Source organism: Heloderma suspectum, chromosome 2 (genome assembly GCF_057233095.1).
Source record: "Heloderma suspectum isolate Gila_16-S chromosome 2, 16-S_ref, whole genome shotgun sequence".
Lineage (NCBI taxonomy): Eukaryota > Metazoa > Chordata > Lepidosauria > Squamata > Helodermatidae > Heloderma > Heloderma suspectum.
Window position 1 is genome coordinate 377988608 of NC_139459.1, and position 24851 is coordinate 378013458.

The 24851-nt window shown below is 50.1% G+C and overlaps 1 protein-coding gene and 1 long non-coding RNA gene across 2 annotated transcripts in view; both read right to left on the reverse strand.

The window, feature by feature from the left end:
* Positions 1-24851, reverse strand: part of LOC146356295 (uncharacterized) — an 867031-nt gene that overhangs the window by 361394 nt on the left and 480786 nt on the right. The window lies entirely within an intron of this gene.
* The window catches only part of LOC146356308 (uncharacterized), a 70809-nt gene that overhangs the window by 2475 nt on the left and 43483 nt on the right, over positions 1-24851 (reverse strand). The window contains exons 7-12 of the mRNA XM_084831871.1: positions 22029-22304; positions 8584-8859; positions 6621-6908; positions 5963-6046; positions 2412-2450; positions 879-906 (exon numbers count right to left, since the gene is read on the reverse strand). Coding sequence (XP_084687997.1) covers positions 879-906; positions 2412-2450; positions 5963-6046; positions 6621-6908; positions 8584-8859; positions 22029-22304 — 991 coding nt within the window. The remainder of the gene's footprint in view (positions 1-878; positions 907-2411; positions 2451-5962; positions 6047-6620; positions 6909-8583; positions 8860-22028; positions 22305-24851) is intronic.

Sequence of the window (24851 nt, forward strand, 5' to 3'; positions counted from 1 at the left end):
TAAGCCAACATCATGGTAGAATCACAGAGCTGGAGGAACTCAAAGGCTGTCCAGTCCAACCCGCCAGCTGTGGCCATCATCCCCTAACATATCAAGCCACACACAAATGTGCTAGAAGCAGAGAGCAGGAGCATCACAAGGAGCTGCCTGCGGAAGAAACAGAAGCTCAAGCAAGTGAGCCAAGCTGCACACTTCAGGGGAAGGCAGACAATCCACAGGGATGCTAAACAGTTTGATACAGCAGAGAAATCCCTTCATGAACCCCAAATATGACTCTTATTCAAACCCTGGGCAGAATCTGTCCTTCAAAGTAACTGAGGAAGGGGATCCTCCATGAGTTCAAATGAGCCCCAGATGGACTGCCTGAATGGGTGGCAAAAGTCATTATGAACCCAGATTATGGGCTGGTTTGCACCATCACTGCAGTCCACCATGGCTTATTTAAATCACAGTGGGTTGCAAGGCGAGCAGGTGGCCATTTTGAATATTCAACCTCCAGCTGGGGGTTGCCATGGTTTGTCATGCTGGCCAAACCTGGGTGGCAGGGATTGTTTGAGGGTTAACAGACCATGGCTAAACCACCCCTGCAGCCCGGGATCAGAGGACATGACAAGCCACGATCGGGGCTTGAATGTACAAGCTGGTGCCTGCAGGCACCGTGGCTTGTTGTGGCTTAACTAAGCTACGAAGGGCTGCAGTGATCATGTGAACCAGGCTGATGAAACTCCTGGGAAGTCCTGCGGTTTGGGCCACAGGGGAAAAATGAAGCCCTTTACATTTTGGAAACATTCCCTGTGGAGTCTGTTGCATGATTCTCAGTCTTTGAGATGAATGCTTAACGGCCTCCCTGCCCCCATTACAACCACATATGCACTCACCCCGAGCTGTCAGACCCCTTGTCACTTGCTGCAAAAAGGAGAAAATGGAGAGGGTGTCACTATATTGTGGGAAGGAAGTTCACCCCCATCCCAGCACCCCACCCTCTGGTGCCACATGCACCATCTTTCCCCATCAGTTCAGCTTTGGATTCATGCTTCAGCCATCAGCCACTGCAAATCAATGTAGATAAGCAGCAGCCTGGAAGAACTTCTACTTGGCCAGTTCCACAGAGGCAAACAAGAGACTCTAGTGCCATTCCTCCAAATACATTTTGGGCATTGCTTGAACGGCCACAAAGGCCTTCATTTTCTGAGCAGATTTTATATTAATCACAGCTGCCCTCCCCTCCCCTCCCCTCCGGCTTCCACATCAGCCATCAGCAGTGGGCAGCCTAGAAGTTTCTGGGTACTGCTCCTTCCAGAGATCAGATGCCACACGCAGAGCATCCTTTGAGCCCCCACTCAGTTCTGGGGGTCCTACAGGCCAGACTTTTCCATGCCCACTCCAGGGGTGAATGTGATCTCCTTGTTATTATCTGCAGCACTTCTCCGGGGCTACAATATCCATCCATTAAAGACCGTCACCTCTTGATATGTTCTTAGAAGATTAATTTGATCTTTCAATTAATAGCTAGAAATTCAAATAAGAGGCAAAAACTGGCAGCTATCTGCCAAAATACTGTCCCCCTCCCACTGGTTGGGTTGCTGTGATGTCATGAAATGTCAAGGCCGGTGAGATAGCCACAAAAAAGAAAGTGTTGGCAACTAGTGCGAGGTATGTGAATGGTGTGTTTGGCTCGCAGAAAAACCTCACATGTGGCCTAGAGGGGAGTTGTTGTGTGGGAGGGCAAGGAGTCTGAGCGCTGAGGAGATATGGAACTAAGGCCTTAGCAGGTGGATACGGCAAGGAATAGGCAGCCAAGGGCCAAGTGGGCTGAAGGATGGCATTGGGATGAGAAGTAGGAACTTGAGGGAAAGGTAGATGGGAAAGGCATGAAATGGAGTCAGTGAGGGACAAGAGTGGGTGGACTATGTTGGCGGGAAGTGAGGAAACAGGCAGAGGCCAGGAGGGGGGCAGTGGGGCCAGAGCAGGAGAGGGGTGAGGCCCTGGCATTCACAGAAAGAGCTGAACTAACCAACCCAGTATCTTGTCACAGATCTCTAGTAAATTTATGATCTGCCCACATGATTTCCTCCATCTACTGCTTTTTAGAGCTCATCCTTCAGCCTGGCTCTTTGAAGGCTTTTCTTGGACCAGATGAGTCTCCACACGAGACACAAACACGCTGAGCAGCCTCTGGCTTAATATTTTCAGCAGGGCCTCACCCTCCCCAGACCACCTTCCCGGGGGTGGGGGATCAATAAGGCTGCCAGCGGCTCCTCTAGAGTTCCAGGGCCTGTCGACGGCCCCTCACGCGCACTGGTGGCTGTGTTCATGCTGCCCATTTATTTATTTATGAACGTTTATGCGTGAAATGCACAAACCGCTTGTCAACATTGATGAAAGGATATTTCAGCGAAGAAGTCACTCACTTGATGCTGCTTGGTAGGCTGCTTTCTCTTGCCGCTTCCCTGCAGAGACAGAATCAGAAAATGAGAACTGGGAGGGACCTCCAGAGACCATCCAACCCTGCCTTTTGCAGTGAGCAGCAGATGCTCCTCCAGCCTTGGCCTAACAACCTCCAGCCAAGGAGGGCCCAGAAGCTTCCCGAGCAATTCTTGGTAGCAGAGGCCGGAAGTCTTCCTGGGTATAAACCCTACAGCTGCGTGGCTCCAGTGTGACCCCTTGCTCCTGGCCCTTTCCTCTGGGCAGCATGGAGAGGACAGAAGCAGGACGCTTCTCGTCCAGCCGTGGAGAACGTAGCTGGTCTTTCGGAGGGGAAGGGCAACAGCCCCTAGACAAGTAGCTTGCCCCACAGGCAACCCAGCTGCTGAATCCCTGCGGTTACCTGAAGGAATGGCTGTTTTTGCATACTCAGAACGCTTTCCTTAATCATCAGCCTTAATTTAAACTAAGGCTGCCGCCCTAAGCATGCTTACTTGAAAAATATGTTTAGGATGGGAGTGTTTTCGGCACCTCTTGAAAACTCATTTATGTATCCAGGCCTTTGCCGGCACAATTTCAAAAACAGGATGGGAGTGTTAACGATGTGTATTTTTATGTATTGATTTAAGTATTTCTCTACCACCTTTCATAAAACATTCCCAGGTGGTGTTAAAAGACAAAGAACACATAAACAAGTAAACAGTCTAAAACATGCACAATATTAAAATAATAAAACAAAACATCCAAATAATAAAATACAGCCCTATTTAGGGCAAGTTATACTCAAAGACCAACTACCAGCAAAGGCCTAGGTACATAAATGAGTTGTCAAGAGGTGCTGAAAGATCAACAGTGTTGGTGCCTGTCTGAGTTCAAGGGCCATTCCATGGGGAGGGAGCCACCACAGAGAAGGCCCGTTTCCTGGTTGACTTCAAATGCACCTCTCCAAACTGTGGCACAACCAGGAGGGCCCCCCCAGCCAATCAGCGTAATCTAGCAAGACAGTAAGGGAGATGATGCTCCCTCAGGTAACCTGGTCCCAAGTCATTCAGGGTGTTATGAACTGGCAGCTAACTGGCAGCCAGTGCAATTCCTTCAGGAGAGGTGGTGTTATATGCATATGGAATGGCACACCAGTGAGCAGCTGGGCATTTTCTACTAGTTGCAGTCTCCAAACCAGCCCTAAGGGCAGCCCCACCTAGAGTGCGTTGCAGTAGTCCAGCCTTGAGCTTACCAGCATAGGTCACAGTGGCTAGGCTATCCCTATACAGGAACAGCTATAGTTGGTGCACCAGGTGAAGCTGGTGGACGCCACTCCTAGTCTTCCAGTGACATAGATGAATCAAGGAGCACCACAAACTACACACCTGCCCCTTTGGGAGGAGTAAAACCCTATCCAGAACAGGCACACTGCCTCATTCCCAGAACTGGGAACCAGCTACCCAGAGAACCTCTCTCTTTTTGGGATTCGATTTCAGTTTATTGCCCATCACTGAGATCAGACCCTGGCTCAGATCATACCCAGCACCACCTGACAGACTTCACAGAAAGGTAGAGCTGAGTATTGTCAGTGTACTGATGACACCCCACACTAAATCACCTAATAACCACTCCCAACAGTTTTATATAGATGTTACAGAGCATTTGGGACAAGATGGATCCCTGTGGCACCCCACAGCGCAAGTGCCATGGGGCCAAGGTATCGTCAGCCACTTTCTGGAAACGGTCCTGTAAGTACGAACAGAGCCCCTGTTAACACAGTGGCCCCAATTCCCAGCTCCCAGAGCCAGTCCAAACGGAGACCATGGTTGGTGGTAACAGAAGCTGCTGCGGGATCCAGCAAGAGCAACAGGGTCACACTCCCCGCGTCTCTCTCCCAGTAAAGGTCATCCCTCAGACAAGCAAGGCCAGTTTAGGCCCCAGATGGGCCTAACCAGGCTTAAATCCAGATGGGAAAGGGTCTAGATAATCAGTTTCCTCCAAGTGGGCCTGCAACCGAGTCACCGCTTCTCCCTCAAGCGCCTTGCCCCAAAAGGGGGTATTTGTGACTGGGCAGTGGTTGTCAAGCACCTTAGGATCCAGGGTAGGTTTCTTAAGGAGCAGCTGCACCACTGCCTGTTTCAAGACAGCTGGCACTGCCCCCCTCCTGCAGGGATGCATTTACCACCCCCTGGAAGCACCCCACCCCCCCGCCCTCGGCTAGCTTGAATTAGCCGAGATGGGCAGGGGTCCGGAGGGCAAGCGGTCGACCAAACAGCTACAAGCATCTTGCCCACACCCTCAGGCTGCAAGAACTGAAATTGATCCCACAAGATTGAACCAGAGGATGCAGCAGACATCTCCTCAGGAGCTGGAGAACAATGGCGTCTATGTCATGATGGGGATAAGTAATTGTATCCTTAAACTGCCTTGCCAATCTGTTGCTGCAGGCCCTCGTTCCATGGGTGAGAAGTTAAAAGTCCACGAACCACTCAGAACAGCTCAGCTGGATGGCTCCTTGAGGAAGCAATGGAGGTAGCAGACTGAGATCTCTTTGCTGCCTTCTCTGCCACACGCTAGGCATGATGATGTGCTCTGACATGTGTTCGGTTGTCTTCAATGCAAGTTCTATACCATTTAGGCTCTGGCCGTCATCCACCCTGTTTCATTGCCTGCAGTTCCTCGAAATAGCAAGGAGCCAAGTGGGCTCCACCTGACTAGAGAGGAAAGTCCCACTGCATCCAAGGGGGCCAGCTCCCTACTCTCTAGTAAAGTGAATATACTGTCATTTCTCTTCCCAGAAAAGCACTTTGTCCTTTGTGTCCTCCCCACCCCCAATATACTTTTTGGGGTGCTGCCACTGATGGAGAGGAATGGAAAATAGCAGAGCGGTTTCCATTTCCTACATAAATATACAGGATACTCATTTTGGAGGTTGCCAGAGGGAAAAGGTGGGGAGGGGAGCAACCCAGCCCAGCCCACGGAGACAGTGTCAAGGGACCAACGGAACCCACGGAGGGAAGAAGAGCCCCTTAAACATGCTAGAAGCCAAACAGATGCAAGATGTAAAACTACAGAGGAGCCACTCAGATATAATTCCAAGTACATGCGTTTAGGATGCAGATGAAAATTCAGGCAGAGGACAAGATGGACTAAACAGGATGATGCACAGGTGTCTTCCGGCCTCTTGGAATTTGTGAACTGGGCTTCATAGGTTCATCGTTAGAGGATTACTTAAGCCCCATATGTAGAGGACCTTGCTACAGAAACATGGGGGGGGGGATGGTGGATTCTGGGGTGACGTCGCCATCATGTGGATTCCCTATCAAAAGTGAATGAACAAAGGATGGCAATTCCAGAGGTCAGGACTGGTGTGGAAGCGATCAATGGCCTTCGTTCAGGTGTTTTCTACTTCACATTCAAGATGTCATTTATGGGGAGGGGGTTTGTGGGAGGTATCGGCTACAACTTTCACGAAGGCTTTGCCACCAGCATGTTCTCAGCGGGAGTCTGCAACAGAACACGGAAGACCCAGCAAATGCATTCATTGGATACTTACTGATCAAGCAGACAATCCCAGCAGCCAGCAGGAGGAGAGCAGCCAAGGCCCCCAAAATGGCTCCCACAATGAGCATCATGCTGACTGAAAGGAGAAAATCACACCTCTGTTCAGACCGGCAGAAGCTCTCCAAGGCCGCATGCAGAGATCCCAAGATTGCTAAGTGGAGATCCTGAGCAATGAACCTGGGACCTCATACATGCAACAGTGCGCCACATCCCGTTCTGTGGGGGCCCCAATACAAAGGAATCTCCTCCCCTCCGAGGCCCACCAGAGCCTAACACTACAGGCCTTAAAAGAGAAGCTCCGACAACCCTTTCCTTTAAAAAGGCATTCAATGGCCTTGTATAACAACTCTATTTTATCGCATCATCATATCACTAGAAAGATTCTGCCTCCCTCCTGTCAGAGAGAGATCTTCTGCTTCCAGGGGCTTCTCTTCAGCTTGCCTATCAGAAGAAAATCATCCCCAGGCCAGGGCTACAGCTCCTGCTTCACACCCCAAAAGACACACAGGGACCTATGCACTGTTGTAGCCTGCAATGGAGCTGCAAGGGGCTCTTTTTTGGATTCCTCCATCTTTCCTGGGTGGAAATCCAACCTCCCAGGAGCCACCCCCTGACCAAGAAGCCGTCCGTCCTTCCCTGCCGTCTCTCACCGCCAGGCTCCTCCCAGGCCAGGACCAGAGGCTTTGGCAGGCCGGCATGCTCCACGTGGCACCGGTAGCGGTCCCTCTCCTTGGGGTCGATATCAACGCTGAGCCAGAGGTGATAGGTCCCGTCCGAGTTGGAAGCGACATTCCTACGGAAGGTGTCCGTCTTCCAGACTTCCCCGTCCCTCCTCCAGGTGGCGTCAATCTCCCTGGGGTAGAAGCCATGGGCCTGGCAGACGAGGGTTTCTAGGTCATCACTCCTTGCCTTGCGTGTCACCTTCCCCACGGGGGGCTCTGCAAAAATGGCAACATCCGTGTCAACAGAGCTAACAGAACCTTCCCAGTCGTTGGCAGGATGGATGTTGTGACACAATAGCAGGAAGGGACCTCATGCAGTCATCCAGTCCCACCCTCCTGTCCTGAGACTGGATATCCGACACCTGCAGCATTACCGACACAGAAAATTCCAAAAAAAGGGGATTCTCAGCCTCCCTTTGAAAATGCTCCAATATGGCTTTGGGGTGAAATCCCTGTCCGGAACAGAACATGCTCAGGGCTTTGGGGGTGAATATCACCAGGTGTCATGGCTTAATTGGCTCAGATCTCTATAAACTGAAGGTCACAAAAAGAATGTAGGCTCAGGTAGGTTTTGCCCCCAAAGGAGGATGCTAGATTTGCAGCTCTTTGGCATCACACAGTTATTTCTTTTTCAATCAAGTTTAATACCTTAATTTTAGCCAATTTTATCAATTTTAATCAAACCAACATAGAGCATACACAGAACTCTCTTGGCTGGCATGATGCGTCCTCTCTCCACTTCTCCACTGCAGATCTACCAAGAGGGAAGGCAGCCTCAGGCTGACCAACCAGTCTGCCTGGCCAGCATTTCACAGCCAGAAAAAGGAGTCAAGAGTGATTGTTATATGTTTTATAGGATGCAGGTTGCTTAGTAAACAAAAATACCACAGGGCCACTCCACACATGCTCCAAGGCACACTATAGTTACATTGGTTTTTTAAAAAATCTGCTTCCCATCAGAAAGGGAAAGGTACTCTGCACCCGCTCAGACACATTCAATGAGCACTAGAATCTTTGACAACAAACTGGCAATCCTGTTCAACCTCAAGGATTACACACTTGCAAACAACTGTGTGTGTGTGTGGGGGGGGAGCCTGACTACACTCCCCTCCTCCCCCAATTTTGTCCGTCTCCCCCATTTCTCTTCCATAGAGACAGGAAATTCATGGCATGTGTGGCTGGACAAGGACAGATATACCAGGGCATGATCCTTTCGAGGGCAGCAAAGGGCCCTGCTCCAAAAACGCATGTGGTGTTTGGCGTGGAGGTAGACCTGAGCCGGCCAGAACTGGGAGAGGTGGAGTGTCGCGGCAGTTCCGGGGAGTTTCCTTCAGTGCAGTGCAGAGGCAAACGAGGCAGGGCAGGTGCACCTTTCCAGCTGCAAGGGATGGGGCTGACTTTCGAGGTGGGGGAGGATTCGCACCTGAACCTCTGTTCCCCCACCCCCGCACCTCTGCAATGCTGCAGCCCGGCAGAACGCCTGAACATGCGAGAGGCCGGGGGGGGGGGAGGTTCTGGAAGGAAAAAAGCAGACCGAGCCACTTCGAGGCACAGGTGCGGGGGGGAAATAACATTTCCAAATCACTCCTATGAAAAAGAATATACTCCTTGCAAGTAGGGGAGGGGGAGGGGAGGGGAAAACTCTAGCCCTGCCTCCCTCTCTGCTCTGCTGGCTTTCTCTGTCCATGCGGGGGGGGGGTAATCTGGGGGCGTATTCAGAAATGCCGCCCCCCACAGCCCTCCTGCTCTGGCCCGGCGTGGTTCAGTCCCCGACCCCTCCCTCCCACCTGCGTGGCGTTCAGCTGGGCTGTTTGGTCCAGGAAGAAAGGGCGGGGGGGGAGGTGTAGAGGAATCGCTCCCTCTCCTGCAAAGCCCCCCGTCCCCCCCTCACCTCTCCTCCGCAGGGTCTCCTCCCCGTAGCGCAGGTATCTCCACAGCCACTCGACGCAGGTCTCCTCCAGGTAGGCCTTCTGACGCTGGGCAATGGCAGGTTCAGCCTCCCACTTCCTCTTGGTTATCTGGGCCTGCACATCGGCCGCCGTCCAGGTGAGGGTCTCCTTGTCCAGGCTGATGAAGTCCCTCCCGTCGTAGGCAAACTGCAGATACCCTCCTCTGCTCCTGTCTCCCCTCAGCTCACAGCCGTACTTCACCTGCAGGGTGTGGAACCCTGAAAGAGACACGGATGAGGTGACGGGGGGCACCAGAGCGGGGGCACCAGAGCGGGGGCACCCCTTCCCCCCAGCCCCCCCGCATTGCCCCCTGCCAGCCCGAAGAACGACGTCCTGGCAGGCCTTTTACCTCAGACTCAGGGCAGCGGTGGAAGGAGAGGCCGTCATGGGCGTGTGAATTATGGTGGGGAAAACGCCCTTCATCATGTTTGCCACGGAGCCGGAGAGTAGAATACGTACATCACGACGAACAGGCAAAACGCGGAGCCTGTCAGCCCCTCCGCAGCCCCTCTCCACGTGCCCCCTCCCCGACTGCCCCCCCACTCTCCTGGGGCCCCCCAGTCATTCCCTGGGCCCTCCCACCTGCCCCGGGGTGCTCCTCTCAGCCGCAAGCAGCCCCGTCCCGACGCGCTTGAAGCGGCCGACGGACATCGCTCCCCCCGCAGCCCGATCACTCGCGGGCCAGATCCCGCCCTTTGCACCCGGGGGGAGGCGGCGCTCTGGTCTCCCCCTCTACGAAGAGAAAAGCGGTACCGCGGGGGCGCGGGGAGCGCCTGTTTTGAGGGATGCTTCAAGGAGCGGGGCTGGCCTGCGCCCTCCTCTGCCCCCGCCAGGCCCAGGGTGAGAAATGCAAGCCCACAGGGCCCTCAACAGGGAGGAGGGGTTGCCACGCTGTGCCCCAGAAGAAAGAAAGGGCGTCTGCCCTCCTTCCCGCCTCCTTCCCCTCGGAAAGAGGAAGTCACAGGGGGGTGTTTGGAGAAAGACGGTCCACGCTGGCCGTGACGAAAGGCGCAGGCCCCAAGCGGGGCCTGCCCCGTTTCAAAACGTGTCCCGTGATTCTGTGCAAATGGCCGCCCTCGCCCAGGACGGTTCCCCGTCATTCCCAACACCACCCACTCAGCCACCCCCGGCTGCCACCCACAAATCTCCCTAAAACATAAAGCTGAGAAGGTGGGATCCCCCCACATCATCCTTGGCATTAAAAAGCAAAACAAAAACAAAACCCCAGGCCACACACCAGCGACTTGTTTTCGAAGTGTAACCCTCCAAATGAATCATTCTGGAGGCCCAGAATTCTTAACGTGGACAGAAGGGAGCGATTCCTTCTTTAGATTCTCTCATAGTGCTCAGTAAAGGCTGCAGTCCTTCGCCCATTTACTTGAGAGCAAGCCCCACTGAACTCAGCTGGACTTACTTCCAAGTAAACACGCAGAGGAGTGGGCTATCAAGTTGGTTCAAAATCTGCTCCTGCCCTCTGTTTATTCTCTAAAGCACCATCAGCCAGCCAAACCAGGGGGCTTCCAGAAGGAGAGCAGCTCCTAGCACTGCCCTTCACAAGACTGTCTTTTCGTCCTGGACTGATTTTTTGTGGGGGAAAACACAGGAGGGTTACAAGTGGAAGACAATGTCGCCTGGACCCCCTTGAATGCCGTGAATGAGGCAGGCAGGACGACTCAGAACACAAGAAGAGCCCTGCTAGATCAGACCAAAGGCCTCTCTGAGCCAGCATCCATTTTCCCACAGTGGCCAACCAGATGCCCCACTGGGAAGCCACAAGCAGGACATGAGGGCGACAGCACCCTCCTGCCCATGTTCCCCTGCAACTGCTATTGAGAGTCCTTCGGCCTGTGACCCTAGAGGTGGCACAGAGCCATCATGACTAGTAGCCACTGATTGCCTTATTCTCCAATCTTGCAAAGTAAAAGCCTAACTTGGAAGCCCTCTTCTCGTCCATTGTTGATTTTATACATCCCAGCCAAACCTGAGAGGATTTCCTGCGGGCCTAAGTGTGACACCATTCACACTGTTAACAATTGTGTGAATGATTTTTTTTTCAGAGCAAATATCAGATCTGCTAGCAGGTAGCAGGATCAGGACCTGATCTGGATTTCTCCCATCTGTCTGTGATTTGCACCAGGAGCAAAGCTCCATGACCGTTCCACCGGGGGAGAAGGGGGAGCTCGCATCTCAGAATAACTGGAACTATGCAAGTCTTGCTGAAGGTGGATCTCCTCTTGTGGGGATGGCACATTTTGCCAGAGCTCAAACTGCAGCGTTTTGTGCAGAATGAAATAATATATTCATTCATTCATTCATTCACTAATTCCAAAATGTCTATCTCACCTCCTAGATAATTAAAATACAATATATAATGCACAATACAATGAACACATGCATGAGCTCAAAATACAGGGACAAACCAAACAGAATAACCATTTATTCTTTTCTTATTATTGGTGCCAGAATAATCAGTGGCAACTATTAAATGATTTTTTGTGGCACAATTAGCAAGGAGTGGCACATTTTTCTGCCTACACCCACTATTCTTTAAAATATATATACCTTCTACATTGGTGTGTATGTCAAAATAGATCTCTGTTTTAAAGAAATGGAAGGGCCCGAATAGGACCATGGCTATCCCCCCTGGATCTGTTTTGTTCACCTGGATGCAGCATTAGTGTCACTGAAGAGAGATTTGTGGGAGTGTCAGGCAAAGACTCTTGTGCAAATTGGGGCCCTCTTTCATTATTAATGTAGGAAGTGCCTCACCCACCACTGCAGAGTAAACTGTGGTGATTAACACTCACAGTATAGGGCGTTTAACATGCAAGCCATCATATGGACTCCGCCTTGTTTACCCTCACAAGAGCCCTGCAAGGAAGGTCAGAACTGCTGCCATTTTACACGTGAAGAACTCGGACTCACACTGATGAAACCCAGATTCAGATCCAAGCAGGGATTTGAACTCAGGTTCAAGGACAACCAGCAAGAATTCTTCAAATAACGGTGCTCAGTGAGTTGGGAATATGAAGACATAAATATAAGGAACCCATAAGTAGATGCCTAAACATACTTGAGGTTCACACTGAACTCTATTTCTGGTGAAAATAAATTGCAGATTTAAAACCAAGATGCGAGTTTTTGAAAGGACTTCGTTGCTTTCCAAGGAGTTTGCGATGTGGGAGTTTGCTTCTGGGAAGGTCAGGCACCTCCTCTCAAATGGATCACTCCTGTGGGTTTCCTTAAGGAACATCTCCCCGCCCCTTCCAAGTTCCCATGAGGTTCCTGTACTTGCTGCCTCCCCCACAAAGCGCTTCAGGCTACACCTACCCCCCCCCACCCCCCAAATCCAGTCTGGAATTGCAAGAGGTCCTGGATGCATTTGTGTTTGCGTGTGCGCACACAAGTGCCTGTGAGCTGGCTGACGTGGAAGAATCTGGAAGGGGAAAGAGCTCGTGGGAGGGTGGGGGCTGGGTGTGTTCTGGGTGCCTTGGCTCAGTTGGCGGTGGCCAGCCCCAGTCAGAGGGTTCGCTGGCTGCGTGGCATCAGCCAGGAGCCCCGTCCTGGATCAGGGCAGCGCAGGTGGTGGAAGGAGCAACAGAGGCTTGAACAGGCTGTGCCAGGGTATGTGCACACGTGCGAAGGGCAGGCAGCAATCTTGAGCCAGTGCCCGAGGGTGGGTGCCTGTGTGTCTTGGGTTTGGAATCGGGGAGAGTTGGGGCTCTGGCAGGCCCAACATTCTCTCCAGGTTCTCAGTTGTTTGGCTTCCCAGGCCTCAGCCGAGAGGGAGAGGCAGCAGAAGTGTTTATGCTCAGGCTGGGAATCCCTTCAGCCCCCCCCCCCCCGCCTGCCCAGTGGCCTCCATGCCTGGCCTGGCTCAGCTCAGCAAGTCAGTCAATGCTGCCTGTGAAGAATTTGGGAGCAGGGGGGTGGTGGGGGCAAGGCTGGTAATGGGTAGCTTGGCTACTGGATGCCTGTGTGTGTTTTCGTGTGTGTTTTCGTGTCCTGTGCTGTGTTTCTGTGCTTGTATGTAGGTATGATGGAGAGCCAGTGTGGCGTAGTGGCAAGAGTGTTGGACTGGGAGCCGGGAGATCTGAGTTCTAGTCCCCACTTGGCCATGGAAGCTCACTGGGTGACTTTGGGCCAGTCACAGACTCTCAGCCCAGCCTACCTCACAGGGTTGTTGTTGTGTGGATAAAATGGAGAGGAAGAGGAGAACATAAGCTGCCTTGGGTTCCTTGCAAGAGTAAAAAAAAAGGCAGGATATAAATGCAATCAATCAATCAGTCAAGGCAAGAAAGAGCTCACCTGCGTGTCTATGAAAATGAGAGGAACCAGGGGTCTCTCTCCGGCCCTGGGCCTCTCTAGGGATCCAGACGAATGAATGAGACACAGGAGGTTTGTCTGTCCTCACTCACATGTGCGTTTGCACTTATACTAGTATATATCGGCCAGGATCTTAAGAAAAAATCCTTTACATACATGCCGCCCAATTCTTTGCATGTTTACTCAGAAGTAAGTCCTATGAAATCTGTATTTTATAAATGCATTTTAGACATTTGTTTTGTATTACGAGAAAATGACAAACTGTATTTTTCAAAGAAGTTGTAAATGCCATTATGTTCAATGGGGCTTACTCCCCAGGGAAGGGTGCCTGGAATTGTAGCCTTCATTTCTTTCCCTTTGCCGCTGATACTTCTTTATTAGGGAGGTGACTTTGGAAGAGGAGAGGGAACAGGGGCTCCAGCTTTCATGCTCATCTCTGAGCTTTGGGGCTCCCCAGCTGTGAAAGGGGACTGACTGCGCTGCAAATGGCCAGTAGACCTCAAGGGTGGCCATTCCCAGCCTTATTATCTGCCAGTATCTTCAGATCAAATGAAAACACCACTGAATTTTGTATTCATAACAGTCATCCCACTTCTGATAAATATGCAGGAGGCACTCTCTTCTTTAAAAACTCTGACTATGCAGACATCCTGACTACAACATCCAGTCAGCCTTCCCTCCCCTCACCTCCCAATTCCTACATTTTGTAACACCTTGCCTGATAAAGAGATCTGGAGATATCGAAAGCTTGCACATTTTGGGTGATCTTTGACTTGGCCTAATAAAGGTATTACTGTATATGGATTTTGGAAGTCCTTAAGACTACCACAATGAAATTATAGCAGTTAAAATGAATTTTATACCAAGGTTTCCACACCTCGATGGACAATGTTCAGATGCTGACCTCTGTCAAGCCATTTCAGGCAAGGGAACAGTTGGTTATGTCTGTTTGGGGAGGCTAAATTGGCGAGGATTTCTACTGCTACCTTGCAAATGCCTTGTAAGAAAGAAGATGGGCTTCTTCAAAGTACTGCCATGTGTTCTGATGCCACTAAATGAAAAACACTTGATTTGTGGTTCAATTACAGCTGGTGAAAACCTGGGCCTCCTTCAGAAGATTCTGTAAGCCAAATCCTGCTCCCATGATATTTACTCCACCAAGATTGGCTAGAGTTCAAGAGGTGTCCCGACCTCTAACAAACTCGGAATCACTATGACTGGGTTTACATGATCATGGAGGGAAAATAAGACAAGCCTTATTGTCCTTCCCCACTTGTGCCAGTTGCGAGATACCTAATTAGCATAATTACCTTAATTAGCATAATTACCACTGCATCTGGGTTGTCGTGACCTCTGAACCTGGCAAGGGTGGGTGCCTGGGATGGTTTACAAACCACTCTGAAACCCTGGACCAAGCAGTGGGTTTCAGGGTGGTTTATAAACCACCCCAGCCACCCACCCTTGCCGGGTTCGGACATCAGAATGACCAGCACCCAGTGAGGGGAATTATGCTCATAAGGTGGCTCATGACCGGCATGCGCAGGGAGGGAAAATAAGCCACTGTGGCTTATTTTCCCTCTGTGATGGTGCAAACCCTCCCTCTGTCTCCAAGTACCAGATGGCCTAAAGGGATCTTTGTCCACCATGTATAATCTACTCCTAGATGAAACAAGTGGGGACACACAAGTGGGAAGAAGATCTACACTGCCATATGGACAACATCAGGTGGAATGAAATGTTGTTTAAGTCACCTTTCAGGACTATTTCACCCAGAATAAAGGAAAATGCAATCAAAACAGTGCATTGATGGCATCATGCCCCAGTCAGGTTAGGTTGAGTCGCTTAAATGCCTCTATGTCGTCACAATGTTGGAGGGGATGTGGTCTTGTTGGAACGTTATTTCATATGTGGTGGAACTGCCCTCAAATCCATATCTTTGGGGCAGGGATTTTTTTGGCATTATACCAGAGATAATTTCCTGTACTGCAATCCCAGGTCTATCACCCCTCTCCATAACTGGCAATGTGCAAGATTACTTACCACATAGTGAACTAATCACATTCATGCCAACAGCTGTACGACTGGAAGTAATGCAGCACTGGAAAGCAAGCTCTAGGGGCTCACTACAGGGCTGATTTTCTAAAATCTGAGAAATGGCACTCTGCACGATTAACGTTAAGGGGGATCTCTAAACACGGTCACTCTTTGGAGACAGGGTTTCCATTTATCTCCTACATGAACAAGGGAAAGCTGAACACAAATCTCCGGCACCCCACAAGTCATTCTGGAAAGACCTAATCCACCGAAGACAAGACTTATGTGGGGAGAGCCTGTTGAACGGAGCATGGTGAAATAATGACCTGGTCCACACGTAACAACAATTCTTGGGTTCAAGCGGGGAATTGTTGGGGCCAAGCTGCCTCCTGCGCCCTCTTTGCTTTCGCTTTCAGTCAACAACCCAGGACTTCCAAAAGGCTTTTGACAAAGTCCCTCAGCAAAGACTCCTGAGCAACCGTAGCAGTCATGGAATAAGAGGACAGGTCCTCCTATGGATCAGCAACAGGTTAAAGAACAGAAAGCAGAGAGTAGGAATAATGGTAAATTCTCCCAATGGAGGGAAGTAAATAGTGGGGTCCCAGAGGGATCTGTATTGGGACCAATGCTTTTCAACCAGTTCATAAATGATCTGGAATTAGGAGTGAGCAGTGAAGTGGCCAAGTTTGCCGATGACACCAAACTATTTAGGGTTGGTTAAAACAAAAAGGGATTGTTCCAAAAGGATCTCTCCAAACTAGGAGAATGGGCACCTGAAAGGCAAATGCGGTTCAGTGTAAGCAAGTGTAAAGTGATGCACGCTGGGGCAAAAAAGCTGAACTTCAAGTATAACCTGATGAGAACTGACCAGCCAAGAAAGAGATCTTGGGGTTGTAGTGGACCCAGTGTGCGGCCACGGTAAAAAAGGCAAACTCCATGTTAGGCATAATTAGAAAAGGAATTGAGAATAAAACTGCCAATATCATACTGCCTTTATACGAATCTATGGTGCAACCACACTTGGAATACTATATAGAGTTCTGGTCATCACACGTAAAAAAATATATTGTAGAGATGGAAAAAGTGCAGAAAAGGGCAACTAAAATGATCAAGGGGCTGGAGCATCTCCCCTGTGAGGGAAGGTTACAACAGCTGGACTTGTTTAGCTTGGAAAAAGAAGGGTAAGGGGAAACATGATAGAGGTGTACAAAATGATGCATGGTGTGGAAAATGTGGATAGAGAGACTTTTTCCTCCCTCTCTTTTAATACTAGAACCCAGAGTCATCCCATGAAGCTGATTGGTGGGAGATTCAGGACAGATAAAAGGACTTCTTCACACAGCACATAGTTAAACTATGGAATTCGCTACCGCAAGGTGTAATGATGGCCACCAATTTGGAGGGCTTTAAAAGGGGGCTAGACAAAGTCCTGGAGGAGAAGTCTATCAATGCTTACTAGTCCTGATGGCTATGTGCTACCTCCAATATCAGAGGCAGTATACTCTATGTACATCAGTTGCTGGGGAACATGGGTAGGAGAGTGCTGTTGCATTTGTGTCCTGCTTGTGCGTTCCCAGTCAACAGCTGGTTGGCAACTGTGTGCACAAAATGCTGGACTAGATGGACCCTTGGTCTGATCCAGCAGGGCTCTTCTTATGTTAACCCCTCATTCCTGGGTTCTTATCATGACATCCAGACCTGGAACTCTGTGTTGTTTAGAGTTTAAACAGCCCAGAGTGTATCCAACAATCACCTGTGATTTGTTGTTGGATTAACTTTGGATTGTTTAACCCTAAACAACTCAGAGTTCTGGATTCGGACATCCTGATAATAACCAGGGCTGGCCCAGGACATTTTGCTGCCTGAGGCAGAAGAGCAAATGGCCCCCTGTCCTGGGCCCACTGGTGGCTAAATTGCTTTGGCATCTGAGATAGAATATGTCAGCAATTCTCCCTGTGAGTAAAAATACAACAATAATAAATAAATAACAATTTGCTGTCCTTTCATGACACCCTAAATCAGCTGCCCAAACAGCCATCTCACTCTGCCCATTGATAGGGCTGGCATTGCATTCTTAAAGCAGGGAACTGAATTGCTGCCCCAGAAGTCTGAAATTGCAGAGTATAAATATATGCAAACAGAAGTTGTGGCACAGATTGACTGTTGCTACTGCTATTATAACTCCAGTGTGGTACTACAAACTTTGGCACATGCCAACCATGTATCAATTTGTAGCTGACAAAGGTGGGGGCAGGCTGCACTTTGCAATTCCGCTTACCGTAGAAATTAATGCCCAAGAATTAACAGTGCAGTCCAATGTGGGTTTACTTGGAAGTAACAGTTTCACTGCATTCAATAGGGCTTACTCCAAGATTAGTGTACACAGAACTTTCTCCAAGATTAGTGTACAGAGAACTAGTTTAAGCTGTCTCAAAGCTGTAGACATTTGGAGGGCAGGGGAGCAGAATGTTCTACCTTCATTAAAAAGAGGCATCTACATCTTTTACATGCAGAAATGCAAAGAAGCGTATGCAATCAGTATTCTATCCAATTGCTCAAAAAATAAAACCTTCTCCTGCTTTCCAATGCCCTGCCCCGTGAGTGCAAAGCCACTGGATAACTGACAGCAGCTTCCTTCAAAATGTTATGGAATTATTTTATTGTATTAATGTTTAACTTAAATGTACTGTTAGTTGATTTATATCCCCATGTTTAAAATAAAATAATTTTAAATCTCTTTTTAAGCTCTTTTGCATTGATACTGCCCCCAGCCTCATGAAATCCTGGGCTTCATTCTCACAAAACCAAGACAGCAATCCTATACCCGCTGGAGAGTTAGCCCTGTTACACTCAATGAGACTTACTTCTGAGTAGGTATGCGTAAGACTGAGTTAGCTAGACCATGAGTTGTCGATGAATGCTCGCACTTTAGCTCCTGCACCGCAGAAGACCTGCCTCAGCCTCGTTGCAACATTTGCACAAGTTTCACCAGTGCTGGTGGGGGATTCTTTAGCATAGGCTTCAAATTGCCACTGCGTAGTATATGCAGGAAACAACTTCCAGGTGTTTTTCATCTTAGAGGAACATACGCACCATGGCATCTGTGGCTGGGGGGGGGGGGGATGGTGAAGGCCTGCCCCCCTAAATTTTCTCTGCCCCCTAATTTTTTTGTTACAAGTAAGTAAAAAACAGTTCACAGTTTTGTCTTTAAAGGGCCTGCAAACCAGATGAACTGCCCCCCTGCTTTTTTGCCTCCCCCCGACCAAACCTTTTGGCTGGCTACAGGCCTGCACACCACAGGAAAGATGCATCCAAAATGCTAGGAGAAGGGGGTGTGGGATTAAAGGAGAGGGGAAAGAAGACACCTCTTTGGGACCCCTGGAGTTTCCTTCCTCCCCTTCACTTTCCAACCCACTTGCAGGGACAGGGAAGGGGCCTAGGAAATGAGATAAAGGCAGCAAGGAAGGCCTGAGCAGCGAAAAGAGCAGGGGGAGAGACAAGCTGGCCTGAGCTGCCTCTGCCTGCCCTCGTGGACTGGCACCTGGAGAAAGGGGAGGAGGGCAAAGCTAATCGGGCTTCAGGCCCCCTGGGACTTCCTTCCTGCTGCTTTCAGCTCACAACTCTTAAGAGAAGAAACGGGAAGGGAGTCGGGAACAGAGGGAAGAGGCATGGGGGGCTTTTTGCTCCGCTTCCGAGCCCGCCTCCCTCCCAGAGGAGCGGTTAGCAGCGCTGCAGCCCCAAGCGCTGTTACAAGCACAGTGCAAAGGCAACGCTTGGGACAGGAGGGGGGCCGAGAGGGCCCAATCTGCTGCTCCTTGCAGCCTGCCGCCTCAGGTGGGCACCTCACTTTGTGCAATGGAAGGGCTGGCCCTGAGAACAACACAGCAACGGGGTGTTCCTGGGTTGGTGACGGAAAGCGGAAGCTGCAGGCGCATGGGAGGCAGCAAACTCGTTCCCTCCCGCTTGGCCACAGCAATTCCTGGCTGAAACAACACAGGGACTGCTGTTAGGTGTGAACTGGGTCATTGAGACAGAGATAAGACTGGGAAAACGGGGAACCCAGCTTCTGTTTGTATTGGTGAAATTTATCATGTTTATTGTTGTTGTTATCATCTTGTAAATTTATACAATAACTACATCAAAACAATGTTGGAAACCCCCTAGGTATTTTTCAGTTTTAGAGGCAGGAGAGCAATATGGAAAACTGTTACTATTGTTTAATTTTATAGTGCTGTCTACGTACACAGCACCAATGGCTACTAGTCCTGATGGCCATGTGCTACCTCCAGTACTAGAGGCAGGATGCCTGTGTACACCAGGTGCTGGGGAACACGGGCAGGAGGGTGCGGATGCACTCGTGACCTGCTGGTGGGTTTCCCATGGGCATCTGGTTGGCTACAGTGTTTACAGAATGCTGAGCTGGACAGACCCTTGGTCTGATCCAGCATGGTTATCTTCTTTATAATGAGATCTTTTAGACTGCAACCAAGTCACAGCGCTGGATGAAGTTTGGACTTTCATGGTTTAGAGCACAATCCTATCGATTGCGCCCTCGATGCTTGTAAGACTCCTAATTCGGGAGGCTTATGGGTATCCAATGCAGCACGGGAAGTGTGGCAGAGGCGATCCTCACCTCCAGTGCGCCTCCTGCTCTGCATTTCAGCTAGACGGGCTTTTTCGCCCATCTAGCTGAGGCATCTCAGAGTGGGAGGGAAGGAGGCTGGAGTGGCGTCAGGATAAGGTGCAATGTGGCCTCTCCAGTCCCCTCTCCTCCCTATCAGAATGCCCCCTTTACCCCCACTTCAAGGTTGTTTTTGCAACCTCGGAGAGGCAGCTGGCAGTTCTCTCTGTGCCAGCTTGGGGGCGGGGGGGGGGGAGTGTAGATCCCCAGCTCCCAAGGTTGGAGCGCTGCCTCCGACCTCAGAGCTGGGAATCTGAAATATCCTACAGCCCCCCAGACGCTGTGAGTGCCTGATGTACCCATTAAGGATAAAACAAGTAACCAGAACCTTCACCGGCTTCACTATTTCCAACTAAGAAACTTTATGAACAAATGAAATGGCAAACTGAAAATATATTTGACTCAATTTAAGGAGACTAAAAACAGAAAACTGTGCTAAGGGGCTTTTGGCAATGATGTGTCAGCTTTTATTAAGCTTAACTGATCAGGGAACAGGAGCAACTCCCCTACAAGGCAAGGCTAGAATGATTCAGGCATTCCTAGGTTGTTTCGCAAAGTGGAAGCAGGCGAGCAGGTGGAAGCCAGCAGCCTTGTTCGCTCCTCTCACAAGCCCATGGTTTGTTAAGCATGAGTTGTTTGCTCATGTGAACTAGGCTGGTTGGTTCTCAGCTTGCGAATTCTGCCTTGTTTGGGAGCTAGAGGGGAGGAGGAAACTGATTGTGTGCACCACCATGCAGCCCTTTTATGATAAGTCGGGATGCTTCTGAATCTTGGCTCATCATTCAGTGCAAAAAATTATTTTTTGCTTTGTTTACTTTTATTTAAAACTTTTTAATGTCAAGCAAAATGTTTGCTTTTATTCAGAATGGGTGCCACATGCTTGCCAACCATCTCCATGCTGTTGCATTCATTGTTCAGAATAATGGGAGGTTGAAGCAAGTGGACCTTAGTTCTTACTGAGCAACTGTGAATAAATTCTTCTGGTAACACATTCTTCTGGTACACCTCTGTAAAAATTCTTCAAAATTCTTCTGGTACACCTCTGTAAGTAAAAGGCTAAAACATTTCTTAATAAAAGAAAACTGCAGAGAAGGGAATATGGAAAGCTTCCAATGCAGCTTCTACTCCCTCAAATCAGGGAGGTTTGGCTTCACCAAAAAAAAAAAATCACTCATTACAATGCTCCTGATTGGCAGGGGGAGTGAGTGTGTCTGGGGAGGGGTCTCTCCTCTTTCTCTTTGCAACCTCAGCAGAGTGGGGGAGCTCCCCACACTTTGCACAGGAATGGGCCTGGAAGTGCGTGGGGTAGAAAAGGAACTGTGTGTGTGTGTGTGGGGGTATAGTTATAATAAGATTATGCTACTGCTTGATGTAGACAGACTGAGAGGCTTCAATACCTTAGTCCTGAGACAGATATATCTCCCTCCAGGAGGAAGGAGGCTGTTCCCCACCACCACTTGCCCCAGTCCTGTTTTCCAACAGACACATGAACTAGTCCTATTCCAGTGTGGATTTTAGCCCCATCCCACATCCTGCAGCCAGGCTTTCAGGACTCTTACAGTACTTTTTTCCCCCATTTGACGAGAATATTTATTCAGCACTCCCACCACCACAATGAAGCAACCCATTTACCTGTTTGCATTCCTTTAACTTTTTTGTTAAACTCTGTGAAAGGAGAGGAAATGGCTTCATGATTGCCTGGTTCTAGTGGCAATCAGCACTCTACACAAATGGATGGGGAGCTGGAGGGAGGTAGCAGGCTGTCACAAGAACCAGCCAGTCATCAAGCTGCACAGCCAATCTCTCTTTGGAATGGGAGGAGCCTATTGTTGCTGTTGTTGTTATTAACATTTCTATACTGCCCCATAGCAGAAGCTCTCTGGGCAATTTACAAAGATTTAAAACATTAAAATACCACAAGAGCTTATGCCAGAATAGTCTTTAAGGAGCCACAAGACTCTTTGTCGTTTTTACTTTGAAAGTTTGTCTCCCCCAAAAAGGTGCGACAGCAGATTGAATTTCTCAAGTGTGGAATTGGATGGCAGGGCTATTCCCCCCCTCTGCTCCGGGCTGTGTCTGAGTGTGGGAACTCTTATTCCTTCCCCTGGTCTCTCCTCCTCAGTGCCCATCAGGATGCTCTCAATCTTTCTGCTCGGGGATGAGGGGAGTTGTCTCTGCCCCACTCCACTCTCCCACTCTGGTGTGGTCAAACTGACTGGGGAGGGGGAGCTCTCCTGTCAGAAACCCCCTTTCCCTTCCTCTTAGCAGTCATCTCTCCCCACTTTCTGCCCCTGGGAAAGACAAATATTGGGGGGGGGGGTCTGCACCATCCTGCCCTCCACTTACCTCTGCTCTGGTTGTAGCGATTCCTTGCAATCTCCAGGTTTGCTCTGAACACCTGCTCAGAGTTCTGAAAGTTCTGAGAGTTCTGGTCCCAATACTGGGGATCCCCCTTCACTGCCTCCTCCACCCAGGGTGCTCGAGGCAGGGCCTTCTTCATGGTGAGGTCATAGTGAACGAAGAGCTGTTCATCCACATACCCCACAGCGATGTAGTGGGGCAGCCCCTGGCTGGACTCTGATACTGCTGTCTCGAAATAGCGCAGGGAGTGCGTGGAGGAGCCTGGAAAGGACACAGAGAGAGGCAGAGTTAGGGGGCTGCAACAGAGAACACCCTGCAAGCCACAGGCCTTCCACGATGCTGCCACCCTGCAGCAGCCCCCAGTGAGGAGGCCCAAGATGCGAGTTTGTGCGTGAGAGTGAGGGTGTGTGTCTCTGTCTATAAGCAAAGAAGATATTCCAGGCAGCAGAGGCGGGGGGGGGGGGCGCAGGACAGGGGCACCCCCAGGAAGCCAAAGAGGACAGCACACAAGAGGAGGATGGAAGTGGGGAACGAAGGCTGGCAAATGAAGTTTGTAGAGGATGGAATTAAAAAAAAAGAGGTGGGGTGAATACCTGAGGACAGGCACTGATGCTATGAAGGGACTCTTAGGTGAAGAATGGAGGAACTGGCTGGGAACCCCACCTGCTCCCATCCATATTAAAGCTGCACCCCATTTCCTCTGGGGACCAGTTCCACATTGTGCTGCACACTGCCCAAACGCAGCAATCCCAACGGGGGCAGGGGGAACACCAGATAGGCTTGATAGTTCTTGTACATCCATCCAGTCATGCAAGGTGGACATTTTTCCACTACTACATATTTACACTGATGGGGGAAATCCACGTTTAGAAATGCATAGTTTCGTAAACATTTGTAACATAATAGACACAGTACATGTCAGAGTGGGCAGCTAAAATGGATACAATGATACTCAAATCAAATATCAAAGTTGGAATTAACTTTTCTCAGGTGACTCTCCCTAAGAAGATATTTTTATGCATCATCCCTTCAGCTCCCAAAATCCTGAACCCAAGGTACAGATCCACTCCCTTCTTTTACAAGCAGAACCCTGAAATCTATCATCCAATCACAGTTCACAGCTGAGCCTCCTCTTGCTGCGAAATACTCATTGATCCAGCACCTTGGGGCCCACCACATCTCTGATGCATTGATCCTCAGAATTATATACTGTCCTACCCCGACTGGAGGAGTCCTCCTCGGAGGAAGAGCTAGAGGCCCCAGAAGCCCAGGGCACCCCAGAACAAGGACTGCCACCAGACCCACAGGAGCCTGAGCCCTCGGGGGAAGTGGCTGCCGCACCAACCCTAGCAGGAGAGAGGGACCCTGCCTCCAAGGCAGAGGCTGAGCCACCCCGACCCCTGGGATCGTCCTCGCCTGAAGCAACAGGCCAGCAGGGCTCCTGTGAGAAGGAGTGCTTGCCTCCAGAAGAGGTCTCCTCGGGAGAAAGGGACTCCTCAGGAGTAGGTTCTGGAAAGGGGGCTCTGATCACTGCAGCTGATCTCTGGGTAGGGTCCAGCTGGCTTTGAGCTTAAAAGCCTTCACTGGAAACCCAGCCAGGGTTGGAACGACTTGGTCCATCCAGCCTCTGCGGTGCCTCCAGAATTGTGCTCTATGCTTGATGCTCTGTTTCCTGACCTTCTGGACTGCCTGATGACCCTGCTTCTGGATTGCATAATGTACCTGACTAATTTATGGTGTTTGACCTCTTGCTTGCCATCATGACCATTCCTGTTGTTGCCTGATCCTCTTAATATGCCTGCCTGCCTGAGTTCAGACTTCTGCCTAGATTTAGATCACCTCTGTTGTAGCCTGAACCCCACTGGATTACCAACTGAAGGCTTGAAGGTTTCCTGACTTCACTGCAGTCAGAGTTTAGTACAGTCAAAGCAGGACAGTTTGTTCCAACCCTCTGCATAATGGAGGCTGTGCTGCAAGGAAACCAGGTTCTCAGGGACCAGGCAAATCAGTTTGCTGCCAACATCACAGCTTTGCAGGCCCAGCTGGGCTAACTGAAGGCCCTGCAGCAGCCACCACTTAAGTCTCCCAGATAGAAATGCCCTGTGGCTCCCCCAGAAAATTTTGAGGGCTCACCTGAACAGCTCCCAGGCTTCCTGGCCCAGTGTGTGCTGTATATGGAACTGCACCCTGAGGACTTTCCAAATGACAAGACCAGGGTGGGTTTCCTGATCTGTCTACTGATGGGGTCTGCTGCCAAATGGGCCACCCCATACCTGTTACAACCCAGTCTGCTCCTCTCTGATTTCAAAGGCTTCGTAACAGAGATGTGCCAGGTCTACGAGGACCCCTAGAAGGCTAACTGTAAGATCAGGTGACTTATGCAAATGAATTCTGCCTGTTGTCCCAAGACTTGGAGGGGAATGAAGAAGCCCCAATGGGCCAATTAGAGGAACGGCCAATTACAGGAACGGCTGTCCGATGACATCCTTGATGAACTGGCACGAGTAGTTGATGTCTGCACCAAACTAGATCTACGTGGGGCCTATAACCTGGCAGATGACACGCCACTAAGCTGTGAGAGTGGTGGAAAGAGAAAGTTTGCTCGCCCGACTCCTTTCAGGAATCCCCTCGAAGAGACTCTCACTCTACACGTTGCGGGGGTGGGGGAGAGGAGGAATATATCTGAAGGGGAGAAATGGGAGCTTGGAGGGGTCTGTGTTCGCCAAGAATGGGGGGGAAATCTTTCTTTGAGAGGTGGGCTGTGACTCAGCCTGCCGGCAAAGGGACCACATTGTGTCCCGCACCTGG